General features: G+C 47.2%; 1 protein-coding gene across 3 annotated transcripts in view; it reads left to right on the top strand.

Annotated features, from left to right (window-relative positions):
• The window catches only part of Drd2 (dopamine receptor D2), a 66,747-nt gene that overhangs the window by 36,584 nt on the left and 10,521 nt on the right, over nt 1-19,642 (top strand). For 2 of the 3 annotated variants that reach the window (XM_028864871.2, XM_028864872.2), the window contains exon 2: nt 17,022-17,337. In XM_028864871.2, the coding sequence (XP_028720704.1) occupies nt 17,053-17,337 (285 nt within the window). In that variant the 5' untranslated portion in view covers nt 17,022-17,052. Of the gene's footprint in view, nt 1-16,660; nt 17,338-19,642 lie in introns of those variants that run through there. The other variant, XM_037207516.1, reaches the window with a different exon arrangement.

Raw genomic sequence — 19,642 nt, 5'->3', positions numbered from 1 at the left:
TACTAAATCAGTAGAGTTGCCATAATCAGTATCAGCAGCCACCCAGCCTACACAAGTCCTCTCTATTCATTACTTTTCTAATTACTGTTACAAAATACCCTACAGAAGCAACTTGTGGAAGGAATGGTTTACTCTGTCTCAGTTTAAGGATGCAGACCTTTGTGGTAGGGAAGTCATGGATGAGGCCGCTAGATACATTGTACCCTCGGAGAGCCATGCAATGCTGGCATTCACCTCTCTTTCTCCTTTCTATCTAGTCCAGGATCCCAGCACATGGGATGCTGCTGTCCATCATTTAGGGTTGGCCTTCTCATATCACTTAACCCAGTCTAGAAGCTTCCTCAGAACGACAGTGATCTGTCTCTGGTGCTTCTACATCTTGTCAAGTTGACGGTATTTTATTAACCATCACACCTTTTTATTCAGCATGGTTGATGGGCTCCTTGAAAAGGACCTTTAGAGAAGGAATTACTAACAGATAATAAATTAATCAGTGCATTTTACCTTAGGGCACTCATGTATGTTCATACTCCAAATTAATTGGGTATGCCTTATGTCTGAGTCCACTATTTGAAGATTAACTCAAATTATTTTGAAGCAGTACATCTATGTTTTACAAATTCCAGTGCTTTTAAAGGGAAACAAGTATCTAAATTTCAAAAATATAAATACAGATTTTAAACAATTTTTGGAGTGATCTCATTCCTTTATAACTAGTCAGGATTTTTTTTGTCTCTAGCCCCTTTTCTTTCATTGTTGTTATTGTTGTCATCTCTTGTTGTAGCTTTAATTAAAACATTTGTGTGCAATTCATCTTTGTCAGAAAACTTCCGCCATGTATTTCATTTCATTTTCATGGGTCAATAACACAAGTTGATGTCTGTATATAGTGGTGTATGAAATAGTGAATTAAATTAATGACATTGTCAAAAACAACCTTTTGGCCTGAGGCGGACTAACTGCTCTTTTTGGGTTGATGAAGACTGACCAGGTAGTCAGCAGCCTTGATTTTTCCCACCTGTCATCACTGCCGTCCAGCTCTCTCTCTAACTACATGGATTGATTCTGTGTTATGGACCCTTCAAGGCTGCTACTCTCCAAAAGCTTATGGAAAGTGGCTGGCTCATCGTAAGCCCATTTCCTATAGCTCTTCCAGTACTGGGATGATGGGGAGAGACTTGGATCCTCCCAAGGAATAAGCATGATGGGCAGGGCTCTGCACCTTCCCAGGATTGTTCATGATGGGGCAGAGCTTTGCATCCTTCTAGCAATAGTATTCCTGCTGTGGGCCTCCATCTGTTTCCTTTGCCGAAGCAATGATTGGAGAGCGATGGCTAGTCCATTGCACCGAGAACTCAGAGGTCATTGGACACCTTCTCACGCATAGGGTCTCTCATCAGCCACTGCCTAGATCCCACTTTGTACTAGCAAATTTCATATGCTCACATGGCTAAGAAGGAATACAACATAAACCTCGCTATTGATGAACCTAGGAGACGGAAGAGGCAGACTTGTGGATTTTGATACCCCAGCATCAAAAACAAGTTATATGCTGTTCCCTGAAGGGGTGTCAGCAAATAATTCTTCCTGGGAGAGATTGAAGCAAGCTTCCAGAGGAGGCAGTCTCTTATGAGTGATACATCTGTTCAGAGAGAAAGGAATTTGGCATCATTCTCTCAAATGAACCAGTTGTACCAGCAAGCATGCTCCCAGAGTTGCTCTCTGGCATGGAAATTGCAGATACCAGCAGCTGAGTGCATGTTACATCATGTTATATTATCAGCATCCTAGAGAGGAGTGGAATCCTTGGAGCCTGTGACATCCAGCAAACCTTGGCGTGTGTGTTAAAATTACAGATGAGGAAAGGGGATGAGGTAGCAGACTGCAGCCATCTCTCAGAGGTTTCAGCACTACACAGAATAAAGACACTAGCAAAGATACTAAATTAAAGCAAAGATAGAAAATTAAAGGCAGGCAGGGCCTACCCTCTGTTCGTTGCACGCCAGGAAGATGGAATGTTTTGTTTCAACCTGCAGGGTGTACCCCAGTTCCTGGAGAGATAACGACTTTCTTGGCTGCTGATGTAATTAGATGATCAGTCACAGAAAATCTAAAGCAAATACAACTTTTCTTTTCTTTCTTTCTTTCTTTTTTTTTTTTTTCTGAGACAGGGTTTCTCTGTATAACAGTCCCAGCTGTCCTGGATCTCACTTTGTAGACCAGGCTGGCCTCAAACTCACAGAAATCTGCTTGCCTCTGCCTCCTGAGTGCTGGGATTGAAGGTGTGCACCACCACCACCTGGCTTCAAATACAACTTTTGAGGAGGGAGAGATGATGATGATGATGATGATGATGATGATGATGATGATGCCATTTCTACTGTCATGAGGGAGAGAAAGAGATCCAAGGGAAATAGTTCTGAGATTGGGTTCCTGTCTCTATGGAGGGGCTGGAAAGGCATACCAAATCATCGCTGTGCTCAAAAGTCACCAGAGTTACCTCCAGCCTCCCCAACTCATCCTTCTACTGCTACCCTGTGATGGGGGTGGTCAGGGGAGAGGGTACCAGAGTCTCATTCACACATAGCCTTAGTTGATTAGGAGTGTAACAGCTCAGTTGCTCTAAAAACATAAAAACAGGAGACACAAACTTAATTGCTTTCTGGGACCTGACAGTAAATACAAATGGAATGAAACCAGTCTGTTGTAGGGTTATAAGGACTGGTAGAGTCTGTGGCACACCCAGGAGCTTGTGTCTCCAGCCAGCCAAGATTGGGTGTCACTCTGGGCTTTTGTTTAATTCTTGAGGTCTAACCTCTTCTGAGATGAGGCAACCGAGGAGAAAGTAAAAGGGGATGTAGGGCAGAGATGGCGGCCCTCCCTTTCTCACACCCTCGGAACACGATCGTAGCTCATGCACAGCCCTCCCTCTGCCTTCCTCAGCCAGTGTGTCTGTAAAGTTGGCTGCCTCTGCAGGCTCCAGCATGTTACTACCATACAAGAATGCTGATCCAGCGCCAGGTGTGGGACATGTCCACAATCCAAGCATCGAGGAGGTGGAAGCAGGGGCATCAGGAGTTCAACACAGGCAACACAAAGCCAACTCTAGGCTACATAAGACCATGTCTAAAAATAAATCAAATAAATAAGCTGGCCCAATATTCAAAAAAAACCTTAGCGTTCTTTAAATAAGAAAAGCTAGAGCTTCATCTTTTAATATGAAATCTCCAAATGTTAAATAATGGCAACAAATTCCATTTCCCCCACAACGTTGTGTGAGCCCAACACATTCTATCTGCAAAACTAAATGTGGTCCATAGGCTATCAGGTTGCACGTTTGAGCTAAAGAGGATTAGCTAACACCACTGGGTTGGCGGAGACTGCCAGGGAGTAGGTAGCCTTGATGGCTGCAGCCTGCTGTAACTGACCTCCATCTTCTCCCACATACGAACACGGACTGATGTCTGTGATGAATGGTTCAAGATTGCTACTGCCTGAGAGCTTATGACAAGTGCATGACTCAGTTTCTCAGATCTGTAAAGGCTGATGGACTTTCTTGGGTACTGACTTCATGTGTGAGGGAGACTGCACGACTTACAAGGGAAGCCGGGGTGCATGAACTTGACAGCACACACTGACGCCTGCAAAGAGAGGAGTCCCCCCCCCCTTCGTGCCACAGCCATCAAAGCTCTCGTCAAGCCTCTGCCTCAGGGAGCTGTCACAGCCTCATTACTGCTAATTCATCTTCACTTAGTGCATCAAAAGACTGATTTATAAAATTGGGTGGGTAGGCATAGGAAGTTTGATTAGCAACATTATGTTGTTTGCCACGACAACGGGCTCAGGGAACTTAGTTCATCAGTGTCTCAGGAGCTGGAGATAAGATCCAAGTGTTTGTTCTGCCTCTGGAGTTCTCCAAATACAACTGGGAGGCTGGAAAGAGAGCTCACTGGTTAAGAACACTTGCTGTTCTTGTAGAGGACTGGACTTCGGTTCTCAACATCTACACTGGACAGCTCACAACAGCCTTTCACTCCAGATTCCAGGTATTCAATACTCTCTTCCAGCCTCTGCAGGCACCTGCACATATGTGCCCCCCCCAAAAAAAAATCTTAAAAGAAAAGAAAAACAATACAACAATACCCGGACTTGCAAGATGGCTCTGCAGAGAAAGTTTCTGCCCCTAGCCTGAAAACCTGAATATCTTGCCTCTACCTCCCAAATACAAGGATTTTATGTGCTACCATGTTACTTTTATACAATGCTATGGATAGAATCCAGGACTTTGTGAATGTTAGGCAAGCACTCTGTCAGCTGAGCTTCATTGCTAGCCACCACCCTCACCTAGTGATAACACATGCATCATCAATCTGTGGACATCCAGAGGAAGACCTGAACCGGCGTGACAAGAGAACACTACTTTTTCTGTAAGACATTCAAGTTTGCAGATCGCTTTGAAATGTATCATTTTATTTGATTTCTCCACTCTCTGAAATTGGGAACAAGAGCCCTCGTTATCAGATTCTTATTGAGTATTAATTATTTAACCAAGAATTTGGGACATGGCTCATCAAGGGACCCCAAGTAAATGGCTGCATGTCAGACATCTGCAGTTGGATGAACCAGTTCATGGTTGATGATTCCCTTATAGATCACAGAGTCCTATGGTCCTGATTGAGTTCTCTGCTTGTCCACCTCTGCCTTCAGGGGAAGGGCATGCCTCATATCTGTTCCCTGCCAATTTACTAGAGAGACTACAGGCTAGATATGAGTTACTTCTGTGAGATTCAGAGGGAAGAGTCACGGCTGCTGCAAACTGCAGGGCACACATCAAGAAAACTTTAAGGTTAACTGCAAGGTGCCTCAGCATCTCAGGCTTTCAGCTCATGTCTGCTGGTGGGAATTTTATGGCCTTATGGCTGAAGTCTCTAGGTATGAAGAGGATTGGGAGCTATGGTGAAATCAAAGGGCTCTCTCACAGCCCCTCATCCTGGTATGAGGTGTGTTTGTTTATTTTTGTCTTGAACCCTTACACAGCTCAGGCTCATCTACATCTATGGCAGTTGTTACATTTCTCTTTATGATATTAGCAGCCAGTTATTGCTGCTAGTGGAGACACACACAGTTTTTAAGTTAATTTCACAGCAATTCCAATGAGGGAGGAGTTACTGCCTGATTTTCCAGGTAAGAAAACTGAGGCACAAAGCCAGGCCATGGTGGCACACACCTTTAACCCCAGCACTTGGGAGGCAGAAGCAGCCAGATCTCTGTGAGTTCAAGACTGGCCTGGTCTACAGAGTGAGTTCTAGTGCAGCCAGAGCTACATAGTGAGACCCTGTCTCAAAACAACAAACAAACCAAAAAAATCCAAAATAACAACAACAACAAAACAAAAACAAAAACCTAAAACCCCAAAACCTGAGGAACACAGTGCTTGAAGTGTTTAAGCTGAGACTGGGAGCAGGTGTGTCTCTGTGGTGAAAATATACAAACACAGACTGCATCTACTCTTGTCCATCACACTGCATTGTGGTTCTCACTGCCTAGAAAAGCCTGAAAGATTGGAGATGTTGGGAGGAGGAAGCTCTGTGCATGTTCCCAGCCTGTAGCTGGGAGAGGGCCACCGCCTCCATGCTTCATTCTGCAAAATGCATATCTTGTTTTCCTCTAAGGATCTAACAGCTCAGGGGAACAAGTGATCTATACCTATAGTACTGCTGGGAAGTAGAGGGGCTGTGGCCCAGGGAAGTAGAAGCCCTAATGGACAGGAGGAAGTCAGGTTGACTGGGCCTGAGGGAAGATCTCTGAGGCTGCTCTGCAGCCAAGAGAGAATAGGGGTCACTCAAGCTTTTTTTTCCCCCCATACCTATTGGGTCTACCCTGAATCCCTGGGTTCAGTCATTCCCAGAGTTCACTTTTCAGAGCATCTTGGTCTTCTCTAGGTCTGCATCTTCACTGGTACCATGGGATCATCTAATGTCACAAGGCAGAGGCACAAAGCCAATGCAATGCACAGCATATTACACGATCCCTGGCATACAAAGGAGCTCAGGAGCTGTCTATTTGCCATTAAAGTAGGAATTAGACTCTGCCTCCTGCTCTGACCAGCTGAGCTACCATCCCCTATGGAAAGAGGACACGATCCATTAGGCCGGGAGATGTGTTCTTGAGGAGGCATCTCAGACTACAGGATGTGCACATCAGCCCAGTTTGTCAGTTCTTGACTCCCAGAGGCACTGTTTATGCTGGACAAGGCCAACAGAGTGACCGATCAACCAGCCTGGCTGAAAAGGAAGCCAGCATTTATAATGAGGGATTGGAAAGAGAACTGGAGTTCTGGTGTGTACTTATCATTTTTAGTGTTTGGGGGGAGTTGGTAAGGAAATTATAAAGAGATTATTAGAGAAACATTTTGTTAGAGAAAATATCAGGCAGCTGAGATTATTCAGCTATTATTATAACTTCATTTATAAACATTTCATTGTGTATCTCTAGAGCACAAGGACTCACCAAAATTTAACCTGAGTATAGCTGGGCATGGTGGTACATGTCTGCCATCTCACCTCTTGGGACTTGGAGGCAGAAAGGTTAAAAGTTCAAGGTCATCCTTAGTGATATAGTAACCTGGAGACCAGACTAGGCTATATGAGACCTTAAAAAGAAAAACACCAGACCAGAATGCTCCTTAGTCATAGTCCTCATATCAAAAAAATCCCCTGCTAAGATTCTCAACTGTCTCAGAAATGTCATGGACTTTGAACAGCTGGTTTCCTTGATTCAGAATCCAAATACTTTCACACATTGTAACTGGTTAAACGAGATGCTCCTTTAACCATCTCGGAGTGGCTCTTATCCTAGAGGCCTCTCTGTCTTGTTTCTTTGTCTATTTGTTTGCTTGGCATTTGTTTTTTGAAGAAAGCAGGCCATTTGCCCTGTAGCATGTTCTGCTATCTGAATTTTCTATTCCTTTGGTGAAGTTTACTGTCTATTGGTCTTGGAGGTCGTGAAACTAAATTGCTATTTATTTGGGAGTCATAAAGTTCAGTCTTGCTTGGCCTGTCCACTCCACTGCAGGAGGGGTCCTTTCTCCTTCTTTGCCTGGGACAGAAATAGCCCTCGCCCTCATTGGCTGCATCCTAGGAAGGAAAGGTAGGGGAGAACAGCTTCCTGAATGTCCCCAGCAGCAAGATCACAAGGCTGCTCTGCTGCCTTTGCAGTCTGTGTCCTTTTTTTTTTTTTTTTAAAAAAAATGAACAGGGCTGCCTTCTCATAAAGCAGAACAATTTTCTGCCAAATAGCCAGGATTGTTTTCTCTCTTTCTAGAGCAATAAGGTTCAGGATTTGTTTCCCTCTTGACTTTCAAGAGTGTGTTTTCTCAATTCTTTCCTGAAATTAAAGTAAAGGTCAAGGAGGCTGGTCCGAGGCTTAGCTCCCTCCCTTCCCAGCTCCTGCAGAAGGGGCGTTGGTCGGGGCTGCATTTTGATCTCAGATGTCCAGACAAGCCCCCTTGGGAAAATCAAACTCACCTCCCCAGGTCCCCGGGTCTTTTCTTTGTGTGTTTGTGGTGGGTGGGGGGTGGGAGGGTAAAGAAGGATGAGGGGAGAGAGAGAGAGGAAATAGAACAGTTCCCAGAAGCCCCCCTCTCCCCTCCGTGTTCCCTTTCTCAAGGAGGGGGCTCTGGGCCCCACCCCCTCCGCCTGCGTCCCACTTGTCAAATTTCTGCTGCACGTGAGCTGTCCTGGAGATCTGCCCCTTCCCTCGCACTGTGAAGATTTTTAATCAAAAGGCAGCGCATGCTGAATGGTACCTCGCTTAGCACCTCTGGAGCTTTCCTCCCTGCCCCTCCCCACACTGAGTCACTCAGCTAACAGTTAATTAATGTGTGACACTTTGACAGTTTGTGCGGAGACATTTTTTACGGAGCCATCAAAATCCACAGGGATGAGCCTGGGAGCCATCCATGCCTGCTTGCCCTTGCTGAGTCTCCAGGTGCTGCCTAATTCCAGTGCAGACCCTGAAGGCCGGCACGTGAGGCAGGTAACAAAGCTCTGACATCAGTCCTCTGCTGCCCGGGCCTTCTGGGGGAGATCCATATTTTCAGGGATGCTTGGATATCCCTGTGACACCTGGTCACCCTGAGAAGGAGAGAAGCAGGGAAGTATGCCTGGGATGAAAGTCCCAGAGGTGAAGACACTCTAGTCACATTCAGCCCGGGACACAAATGACCCTAACCCTCACATTCAGCCACATTCAGCTCCCTTCTCTTCCCGAAGATTCTCAGTCAGGGATTCCTCTGTGGCTGAGTGATGAAATGTGTGTGCTCCTACCTATCTGAGGGGACCCTAGGCTCCTCTCCATGCCCCATAGATAATCGAGTTCTTAGTTCTTCTTTGCAATACTTGAGTATCCAACTCAGCACCATTAGAAACTGATAGCTCTGGAGACAACTTGGACATGACAACTTCACTTCTTCAGTGGGTGAAGAGACCTAAGGACTCTTCACCCACTTTTCAAGAGGCTAGGAGACCTTAGGCCCCCTGGCCTTCAGTAGCCCAGAGTCCAGCTGGGGGCTCCCTTTACACAGAATGCAAGTTCCCTGGGATCCAGCTCCACCTCTTGCCTACCTGCACTCTCCTCTCCCACATGCTGTAGCTCTGTGTGCCACAGTATACACTTCAGGGATATCCTAGAAGGACCCTGATAGCTAGGACTCTGTCACTGGGGCCCTGAAAGCCAGGTGAGTTCTCAGAAGAGAAGTGTGGTCTCATTGAGAAGGACCCAGGGGGAGAGACTATTACAAGGTGGGTAAGACCCAGAGTCAGGTGCCTACTAGCTGTACCCTTGCGTGAGATCCGAGCTCCACAGATGTCTCTTCATTTATGAGGCACCCTTGGTTGCCAGGCTCTGTGCTGGGAGGTGAGCATCTGGAGTGGACAAGGTGGGAGCCGTCCTTATAAAAAGTGACTTACATTTGATAAGACACACTGATCCGGAACAATTGACAAATAATGGCCTTGCATTCTTGGAGTTACCAGAAGTTATCCTGTGATGAAAGGCATCATCGAAGCTTCCCTGGAGAAAGGCTGGGAAGACAGGCCTGAGGGCGGGGCTGGACTTTGAATGTGACGGGATCCTAAGGCCAGGTCTGGGCTGGGCCCACAGAGGAAGTTAAACACTGAAACCCAGGGAGGTAGCAAGTGCTTCCCTGTGCTGGAGGTTTGTAGATTCCGTGACAGCAAGTTGGGTGAGGGTCCTCAGAGAACTTCCGTTTTTTTTTTTTCTATGAAGTAGGAGGCTGGAGGCAGCCAGGAAGGGTTTAATTTTCCTCAAGTGGGGGATGGCGGTGAAGCAGGGGTTCCGAGTTGATGGCTTGCTTAACTACCACCCTCAGACTGGATCACCCTTGAGACAGGCTGTTCCTTCTGGCTCTGGGAAGGCAGGGGCAGACACAGTCAGAAAGAGAGAGGGCCGGAGGTCCTTCTTGGCTTTCCCACACTTTCTAAGGAAGCATTAATAGTGTCCTTTCTGCAAGGAGATGTGCTTTGCTGCTGCGCTGTGAAACTTGAGGTTGGGTGACCCATGTCAGAAATGGGGGGGGGGGGACATAAACACATGATGTCAGCCTGTGGTCTCTCCTACTTCCTCTACAGAAACCTGTCACCCCCCAATGGTGGGCCGGGTCATGGAGGGAAGGGTCCCTTCAGTTTAGGTCTCTAAATAGTACAGACCTGATGTCCCACGGTGGCGTTGATGCCGAGGAGGGGGCTGTTCTAGAGCCAGAGAGTAATACCTAAGACTGTCACAGACACAGGAGATAATCAGCTTACGAAGAAGGGTTGCGGTAGTTCTCAACCTGTGGGTCATAACCCCCTTGGGGGGTGGCATTTCAGATCTCACGTTACAATTCTCTAACAGTAGCAAAATTACAGTTATGAAGTAGCAACGAACCAATTTTATGGCTGGGGGTCAGCACAGCATGGGGAACTGTATTCAAGGGTCGCGGCATTAGGAAGGCGGAGAAGCCCTGGTTTAGAGAGAGAGCTGGCAGTCCTTTGGTTCTGTGGTTTGGGCACCTGTGTGGAGGGAGCGCATCATGCCAGGCGCTTGTGGCAGTGACAGCTCCCCTCCTCACAGTGGCTGGGGGGCAAAGAGAGGAAGAGGAAGGGTAAGAGTTCCCGAGGGCTCCCCCCAGTGCTATCGAATCCCCGATGTGCTCTTCCTCTTATTATTACCACCACCAACCAATAATGCCAACGTGGGGAGTAAGCCATTAGTCAGCGTATGGACCTCGGGGCACATCTAAGATCCAAACCACAGAGCCTCTTTTCCTCCAAATTGTTCACTCACATGTCACTTGCTGGCACCTGAGACAGACCCAGCTTCTCATTGTACCTGTGCTTATGGTGTTGAGAGAGCTGCTCAGGGGTGAAGGGGGGGGGGGAGTGAGCCAGGAGCTAACAGGACACACCCTGCCTCACGTCCACCACCACCTTTTGCTTCATCCTTACACTTAGTTTCATCCCTCTTCTTCGTCCTTTCCATGGACCCCCCAGACCCTCCGCCCAGGATTTAAGAAACCCTGATATTCAGATAACACTAATGCCTCTGTCCACCACTTCAGGCTCTTGGGATCTAGGTCTATGGGTCTCCATGGTGGGCACCTCTGGGGTGGATCCCTGGTAGATGCTCTACCTATGACTCTTGGTGTGGGATCTGTCCATCCCTTCACCCGAGGCTGAGACTTCTTCCTGGTCAAGAACACATAAAGCACCTGTCACTTGATGGGAGCATCTCCTCTCCTCCCACCCTACCCACCTTCCCGTCCCACTCTGCCTTCCTGAAGCCTCCAGAGACTCTTCCTGAAGCCTCCAGAGACTCTGGACAAAGAGCCAGTCCTGAACTACAGCCTGTCCCTCCACCTAGAGGAAGGAGGTGGTGGCTGGGGTTGCCAGGGGCCCTGGAGAGGAGCACCCTACCTACTCGCTCCCAATTCCCATCCAGCAAGTCACTCCACCAAGCCGCTTTTGACATGTAAATGAGAAATGCTCCCCCCCTTTACTTTTTCATTGAAATGCTTAAAGTCTTAGAAAAGAAGGAAAAAAAAATTGATGTGTTTAAGACAGCAGTGTCTCACCCGCCATCGAGCCTGATAAGGGATTGTTAAATTTTAATTAGACAATTAGATTCCTTCAAGTGCCAAACTTCAGAGGAGGCAGCGTGAGAGAAGCGGAGGGGAGAGCGCAGGAAACAGGCTGCTGGGGTTCACGAGGCAGCAGCACTCGCTCGCTCAAGTTGCTCTCTCCCCACCTGCCAGCTCTGCATTCCGTGGGACAGAAACGGGAAGGCACCAGAGGCAGGCGTGAAAGGATGATGCCACCTCCCGGGACCAACCAACTTTCCTTTGGTGACCCAAGCTGTTCCCAACAGATGGAACCCTTTGGCCTCACCCCAGCTGTCTGGGGACTAAATTGGATCACCTCCCTCAAGTTCTGTCCCTGAGAAAATGCCTCATCTGCGAGTCATCCTTCAAAGGTGCCATCTCAAAGAAGTCTTTTTTTCTCCCAACCTGCTTGTGAGGAGCCGCTTCTGTTGACAGGCTGGGAGCCTGCCTGTCTCTGGGATGTGACTGGGAGAAGGTGGGGGCGGGGGAGGGGGCCTCCATACCATAACTTCTGCTCTCCTCCCTGTCACATGCTCTGTGTGCTCCCCGTCAGCAGAGGGTGGTCTCTGCAGGGTGTCAGTCTAGGCTGCCTGGGGCTCAGCTCAGCACCAACCTGTCTCTCAGCTTCTCTGTGGGAAAACTGGATTATTTCCAAATTAGGGAACACACAGGAAGTAGGCCTTCAGGAGGCCCATAGAGCAAACAGTAGACGCTGCCAAGTTTGGATACCCTGGCTCCATCTTCTTGGCTTGCTATTTCCATGCATCCCAGTTTATTCCAGACATCTGCCCTAAGCACCACTGCTAACTAATTCGGGCTGGAGCTGGGCTGGATGTTTGAGGGACATTTGTGGGGCAGGGTACTGAGCACCAGAATAGACAGTTCTGGAAGATCTCTTAGTTGACCTTTGCCTTTCTAAACAAGGGCAGAAACAGCGAATATTGGGAAGAGATGAGGGGCAGATGGTTCCTGTTGCTTCAGTGGCCTGCGGCTTGTAGGCCACCTGCATAAAAGCCTTTCCTATGATCCCATCTGTCATGGGATCATCTGAGAAGGAAAGCCTCAGAGGTCTCGCGGTACCCATGGATCCCTGTCTCCTGGTGGGGTGGGTGGAGAGCCGTTGTCACCACCCTTTTGATGCTCAGGGAGATATGGCAGGTACTTTAGGGAGACTGACCCAGACACTCCTTGAATGAGCCTAGCGTCTCAGGCTTAGATCATCCATCTATTTCCCAGGAGACACAGTCTGGGGCTACGCCTGTTAGGCTAAGATATGGCCACGACCATATCTGCTTGTTGGGCAGTAAGTGCTCATTGACTGGGAACTGTGAATAGGGAGCTTTTGTACTTTTGCAGGAGGTAGGAGCCACCTACGAGTAAATGGGGGTTGCGTTTGGAGGCTGGTAAACAATTCCTTTGTATTTTTAAAACCCCAACCAAAATCTTTGTCCTGACATGTGACCATATTTATCTGAAAATTCTTTTAGCCAGAAGAATAATTCACTCAGGGCAATTCTCAGAAAAAAAAAGGAAAGAACAAAAATTTTGGTCTTTCCTGGTCAATCCAGTGTCTTGGCTGCTGTATGGCTTCTCATGTTCTGCATATAAGTCTTGGAATGGAGGCTGACCACATCTGGCTTCTTTAGAGTCACAGCCAGCTCAGGATACCTGGAGGAACCCCATGCTGCCTCAGTATGGACGTTCTCATTGTCTGCCACACAAGGATAGTCTCTGACAAGGACAAAAAATCCAGAGGGTTAGAGGGAAAAGACCTGGGGCAGAGGAGAGGGTCTTCCAGGTGCTCGGTGTCTCTTGGTATTGTGTGTGTGTGTGGGGGGGGTCTGACAACCTGTGCAATCCAAAGATTGAAGGACAAGAGGAAGGAGATGAATGAATGCAGGCACCTGATCCTGCCAGGTTTTCTTGGCCTTTCTCAAGGTGCCGGAGAGGTATTCTGACGACTCCGTTCTAAGGTGCAATGCCCTCCCTCCCATTTCAGTGTCTATAAAGTCAGAATCCATCTTTTAACTGACAGCATCTGAGGTCTGTGCTGGAGTTTAATGGTATTCTCTTGCTTTCTCGGTATTGCCTAAATCATCACTGAAGCCTACATTCCACTCTGAGAGCCTAAGAAGTGTGGTTGACCTTACAGCAGTTGGCTAGAGCAGGTGACCCCCCCCCCCAAAAGGAGAATCCTTCAGGCTAGCTGCCACCTCACTTGTGTGTTTGTCCCATAGCCATGGCCCAGGCAAGGCTTTACCTCATCTTGGAACACTTTTCTCTTCACACAGCAACCCCATGTGGTCTTTCTTTTGTTTATGCAGTCCTGGCAACTCTTTTGGTGTCCAATGTTCCTCTTCCTGTGGGACACAAGTCAGATTGGAGTAGAGCCGCTTAGGGGCTTAATTTTAAGTTAACTTCCCATTTAAAGGTCCTATCTCCATCACCTTTTGAGATACTAGGTTTAGGGCTTTAACATGAATTTTGTAAGGCAGACATGAGAAACGCAGTAGAACCCATTACTGGAGCCACCATTCAATGTCTGGGATGCTCTTGGGCTTCATTACTTTTGGACATTTGTGAATCTAGTGGCCAGTGTTAGTAAGCACATTTCAGGGCTAGAGGGGTTTTCTTCACAGGTCTACTAGTGGGACCTTTGATTGAGCTCAGCAAACATCTGTTCAATACTCAATGCCTGCAGATCACAGAGTAGAACAAAGCCGTGTGCTTTTTATGTATTTACTCCAAGCAGGAATCACACATGCATGCAGCCAAGGCTGCATATCAGTGAGAAAGCAGACACACAAGTATTCCAGGAAAGAACCCAGAATGGAGAAGCAGGAACCCTGAGGAGGGTAGGAGATAGTCCAGGCTAATTCCAGGAAAGGAGAGCTCTGAGTCAGTCTTTGAAGCATGCCTATGCTCAGACTAGAGTTTTCCAGATAATTTGCCTTGTTTATGAAGCTGGGGTAATGTTGAAAGCTTGCAGACCGTTGTTTAGAGGTTGAGACACTGTATCCAAAAATCACCTGGCAAACTCTCAAGCCCATAGGTACATGGCTCTCTCATCTTAGTTCACCACTGTGTTGCAGAACCACCACTCTGACCTGGTGGGAGGATGGGTGGAGGGAGGGGATACAGGGAACTGAGAAGCATGGCAGATACCACTAGCCAGACAAGGAGAAGGACTAATGGTGATGAGAAGGGGAGCAGAGAGATCTGGGGTAGAGGCAGGCCTAGCAGCACAGTCCTGCTATTCTGGTGACTGAGAAGCCTGAGGCAAGAGGATTACTAGTTTAAGTCTTCCTGGGTGATAGAGTAAGTTTAAGGCTAGCCCAAGTGATTTAGTAAGGCTGTCTCAAACTAAAAAGAGAAAAAGGACTAAAAGGTGGCTCAGAGGTGCTGCTTAGCAGGTACTAAATCCTTAGGTCAATTCCCCATTGCTAAGAAAGAAAGCAAACAGAATAGGAGTGAAGAGTTCCTCTAGACTTCAATGCATTGCACGGTGCTTCGTGTGTGGCAGGTTCAATAGATGCTGATTGAATACATTAATGTCAGAAGCAACCAGGCTGCCTGATCAATATGTACATACAGGTCTCCTGCTGTGTGTTCCAAGTAGGAAGAGGGACCCATTGGCTTTGCTGAATACAGCATCAATAAGACATGATGCTTCACTGCCTTTGAATTGGGAAACTTGCTGCAGGATGGCACTCCATGTCGCACCACACTGAATTAGACATTTCCACTTCCCCAGGGATCTCAGAGTGGTGATGCTGAGTAGGCGATCAGCCATCTGCTTTTTCCCCCCATTTTCATCCCAAATGACATTGACTGTCTGCTTTCAAGGCCATCTGGGTGGCGGAGCACCTGGAGGTCATAGTGCTTTGTGTGGAACGCCTCAGAATGCCAATACATTTCATTGCATCCCGTGAAACTGAAACATTTTTGTTAGCATTGTTGAGACTGTATTATGTGTGCACTGTTTCAATCACAACCATAACCCAAGCCAAGCCTGATACAGCTCAAGTCTGCTTCTGAGCCCCCGACTACATTTTCTCTGTGAGTGCATCACTGCCAGCCCTAGGGAAATCCATGAGTTGCCATGGATGTTTCTTTGCCTTCTTAGCCTTGTTCCCTCTCCTGTCTCGGTCTACTCTCCCACCAAGCTCCATGACACTGACTGCTAAGGTCTGTCTACGTCCACTTCCTCTGCTTCCATCCACTGACTGCCATCTCTTACTGGAATTAAAGTTACCTCATTTCACTCTACGCTCTCTTCCACTCTATGCAGCCAGTGAACTTTCCAGAACCCCAATTTAATGCTATCATTCCTTTACTCCTGAGTTTTCACTGACTCCCATCCTGAAAAGGCTCAGTCATTTTGGCTGATGAATGCCCCTCTTTTCATTTTGCTCAACCTTATTGCCGTGCCCTATATTTTTAGTTGAACAGAATCATTTGCTGTTGGGACTGTGCTATGTTCTCCCTGGATGAAACATCTCCCAATATTTAGTCGCTTATCAGGCTCCCCTACTTCATCTCAGGCCTACCACAGTGGTTTCCTGCTGGTATCATGCTCCTGCTGTAGACCTCTCCCATCTAATCTCTACTATGCTCAGAATCATCACTCTGCAAGGCAGATCTTAACATGTGGTTTCTGCTGCCCCTAGATCAAGTCTAAATGCCTTTTCAGGACCTCTGTAATCTCCCCTATATGGCTGCTCTGGTTCAACTCACACCAAGATCCTCTAGGTTTCTGTTTTCTCAAATCTCTTTTAAGCTCTCTTATATGGCACCTGGGCCTTTCTGTCTGGACTCCTCCCATAATCTCCAGCTCTCTACATATCCTTCAGGTTTCAGTTGAATGCCACTTCCATCAGAAAGCCTTGCTTGAGTACATAAGCTAGGATGTGTATCTTTCTCCCCATTCCTTTTCCTAGTCCCTACCACCACAAAGTTTATTGCTTGATTAATTGGCTATTGTTTTCTTTCTTTCTTTATAGTACTAAAGATTGAACCCAGGGCCTTGTGTATGCTAGGAAAACACTCACCCACTGAAATATACCAAAAGGTCTTCTTTTAGTTGTTTGATTTTTTGAGACAGGGTTTCGCTAAGTTGTCAGACTGACTTTTGAACTCACTCTGTAGCCCAGGCTGGCCTGCATCAGTGTTGGGAGCAACGGGAATTACAGGTCTGTGCCACTGAGCACAGTAGCTATTATTTCTTCCAGAATATAAGATACAAATCCATGTATCGGGGCTGGAGAGATGGCTCAGTGGTAAAGAGCACCAACTGCTCTTCCAGAGGACCCGGGTTCAATTCCCAGCAACCACATGGTGGCTCACAACCACTTGCAATGAGATCTGGTGTCCTCTTCTGGCCTGCAGGGACACATGCAGGCAGAATACTGTATACATAATAAATAAATAAATCTTTAAAAAAATGTATATTTTGTTTACCTGTATTTTCCAGCCACAGAGAGAAAGATGATAAAGAAATGTTCATAGCATCAAGCATTAAGGAATGTCTGTTCCTGTTTCCATCACTAGATGTTAGAACTCCCATCCTAGCTTACTGTGCATGTGAGTGGGTTGAACAAATGAAAGAATGGATAAGCAGCTCCTTTGAAATTTATTTTATTACACATGAAAATGTGTTTTTCCTTTATTATACCATCTGCTAGAAGAACAGAAGCAGGCCCCAACATTAGAAGATCACTGAATATGAGCATAAAAACTCTAGGTTGGAAAATCCTCTACTTTGCTGGTGCTTGGGTTTTCTTCAGGGAATGCTCTGCTGAGAAGAAGCCCGCCCAGAAAGTCCTCCTGTTCACTCTCTGTGTTCATTTCTCCCGGCCAGAGCCTTGCCACCCAGTGGCCCCGCTGCCCCAATGGATCCACTGAACCTGTCCTGGTACGATGATGATCTGGAGAGGCAGAACTGGAGCCGACCCTTCAATGGGTCAGAAGGAAAGGCGGACAGGCCCCACTACAACTACTATGCCATGCTGCTCACCCTCCTCATCTTTATCATCGTCTTTGGCAATGTGCTGGTGTGCATGGCTGTATCCCGAGAGAAGGCTTTGCAGACCACCACCAACTACCTGATAGTCAGCCTTGCTGTGGCCGATCTTCTGGTAGCCACACTGGTCATGCCCTGGGTCGTCTACCTGGAGGTAGGTCTGGATACCTGTCTTACTCGAGGAGGACCTTGTACTGGAGTCTGGATTCTTAAACCCCAGAGGTTTCTGCCATTTTCCCTCACCCCATAGTCTTTCCTTCTCCTCTGGACTCAGGTTTTCTCTTTATGAAATAGACAGTCATAATAATTATGACTGTCATTCACAGTGTACTTAGTAAGTGCAGAGCCCCATGGTAAGTATTTTATACACAAAACTCCCTTAGGATCCTCAAAGTGGCTCTGGGTAGCTGGCATTGTTGCCATTTTGCAGATAATGGGCACTGGGCAGAGGAGATACATGTCTTCTCTACTCACACAACTGGAAGGTCCAAGCTAGAATTCTGTCTTGCCCTGGAATTGCTTGTACTAGAAGTGGGACTAACTGGTGAGACTCACTAAGGAGGGGGCAATGTCTGTGCTCCAAGGCCTGAAACTCTTTTTTTTTTTTCTTTTTGGTTTTCTGAGACAGGGTTTCTCTGTGTAGCCTTGCACCTTTCCTGGATCTCGCTCTGTAGACCAGGCTGGCCTTGAACTCACAAAGATTCACCTGGCTCTTTCTCCTGGGTGCTGGGATTAAAGACACCACCACTGCCTGACTGGCCTGAAACTCTTTATCACTCTGTCCTATCTCAGAAACCGGGGCTGCTATTCTGTGGGGTCCTTACCTCCTCTTTCCAGTTTAGTCTAGTTTAGTAGAGGCAACCATGGGCAGCCCATGCTGCAACCTCTTTCCCAGGGAGGATTGTGCAACCTCCCAGGACAGAGTCCAGCTGCACCTCAAGCTGGAGAGCAGGTAGTCCCCTGCTGAGGGCCCTGTGGCTGACACAATATGGACACTGATGGAGAAACTGAGAACTGCAAGTTCTATGCTTAGTTCCTAGGACAGCAATCAGAGGCTCTGAGGAGATGCTGTCCATCTTCACCCAAGCCTCACAGTGAAGGGAAAAGCTGCTGGTGGAGAAGTCCCAAAGTGGACCCCTTCTCCTCGAGAATACTCTCCCAGCCTAGCAAGCAGATATGGGAAACTGGGGAATTTCTGTGGGCACAAGTGAGGTGCCAGAGCTTTCTCTGCCTGGGACCTAGGATGGACTGTCAAGGGAAGAAGACAGTCTCAAGCCTGAGTATGTAGGAAGATGGGTGGATATTGAATATTGTCATTTTGTTTCTGTTGCTAGAAAATATTCTGACAAAAAACAACTTAGGGCAGACAGAGTTTATTTTGGCTCATAATTCCAAGTTCCAGACCATTGCTGTGACAAATCAAGGGAGGAGTTTGAAGCAGCTGGTCACATCTCATCCTCAGGCAAGAGCAAAAAGAAATAGATGTGTGCATGCTTAATGCTCAGCTTGCTCTGTCTACTCTTGTACAGTCCAGGGCCCTGCCTATGAAATAGAACCACCTACATTCATGGTGGGTCATCATGTGTCAATTAACCCACAAACACACACAAAAAAAAACAAACCTTCTCAGGCACAGACACAAGCCAACCCTATTCTCATTGAGACTCTCTTTCCAGGTGATCCTAGGTTGCATCAGGTCGACAACGGGAACTAGCCACCACAGGCCCCCACTGCATTTCCTCCCTGACCCTCTTGTTTGTGAGAGCCCTGGACTCTGTCCAGCCTGAGCTATATGCAGAACTTTCCCCAAAGACCCTCTTAATTCTCAGACTTGATCTGCTCCTGCTCCCTTAAAAAAGGAGGTTCTACACATTGAGCAATCAAGGAACAGTGCTGGGGAAATAGAAGCACAAATGACCTTCATGTGCTTTGGTTCCCTTGCTTGTAAGTTAGGAAGAACAACAGTCCCTCCCTTGTAGGACTGTTTGAAAATCAAATGAGTCCCTATATAAAAAGTGCTTAGAATGGTCCATGGATCGTACTATATACCAAGATCGATGAAGGTGAAGTAGTGACAGATATCCAGAATCCCTCGACTTAGAAAGGATTTTCCCTTCCCCCTTCTGTCCAGAAGTGAAACATGTTCTGCTCAGGGCTGTACATGGGTTCTGTTGGCTTTCAGCTTCCATGTCCTTATTAGACTGTGGAATAGGGACAAATCTCTACACCAACTGTACTGGGATCTCTAGGAACCTCAGTCACTCAAGAAGATGCCTTATTCATAATTTTTCATCATTATTTTAGAGGTAAAGCAGAATGCTTCAAGAGTCAAGGTGCAGAAAGGCTTTCTCGACTCCACCCCTTTCCACTTAGATAGCTGAGAGAATGATTCCTGAGAGAGGGCAGAGAGAGAGAGAGAGAGAGAGAGAGAGAGAGAGAGAGAGAGAGAGAGAGCGAGC

The sequence above is a fragment of the Peromyscus leucopus genome, chromosome 7 (genome assembly GCF_004664715.2).
Source record: "Peromyscus leucopus breed LL Stock chromosome 7, UCI_PerLeu_2.1, whole genome shotgun sequence".
NCBI lineage: Eukaryota > Metazoa > Chordata > Mammalia > Rodentia > Cricetidae > Peromyscus > Peromyscus leucopus.
The sequence above is the reverse complement of the archived record's forward strand: the minus strand, read 5'-3'. Positions and strand labels throughout refer to the sequence as shown.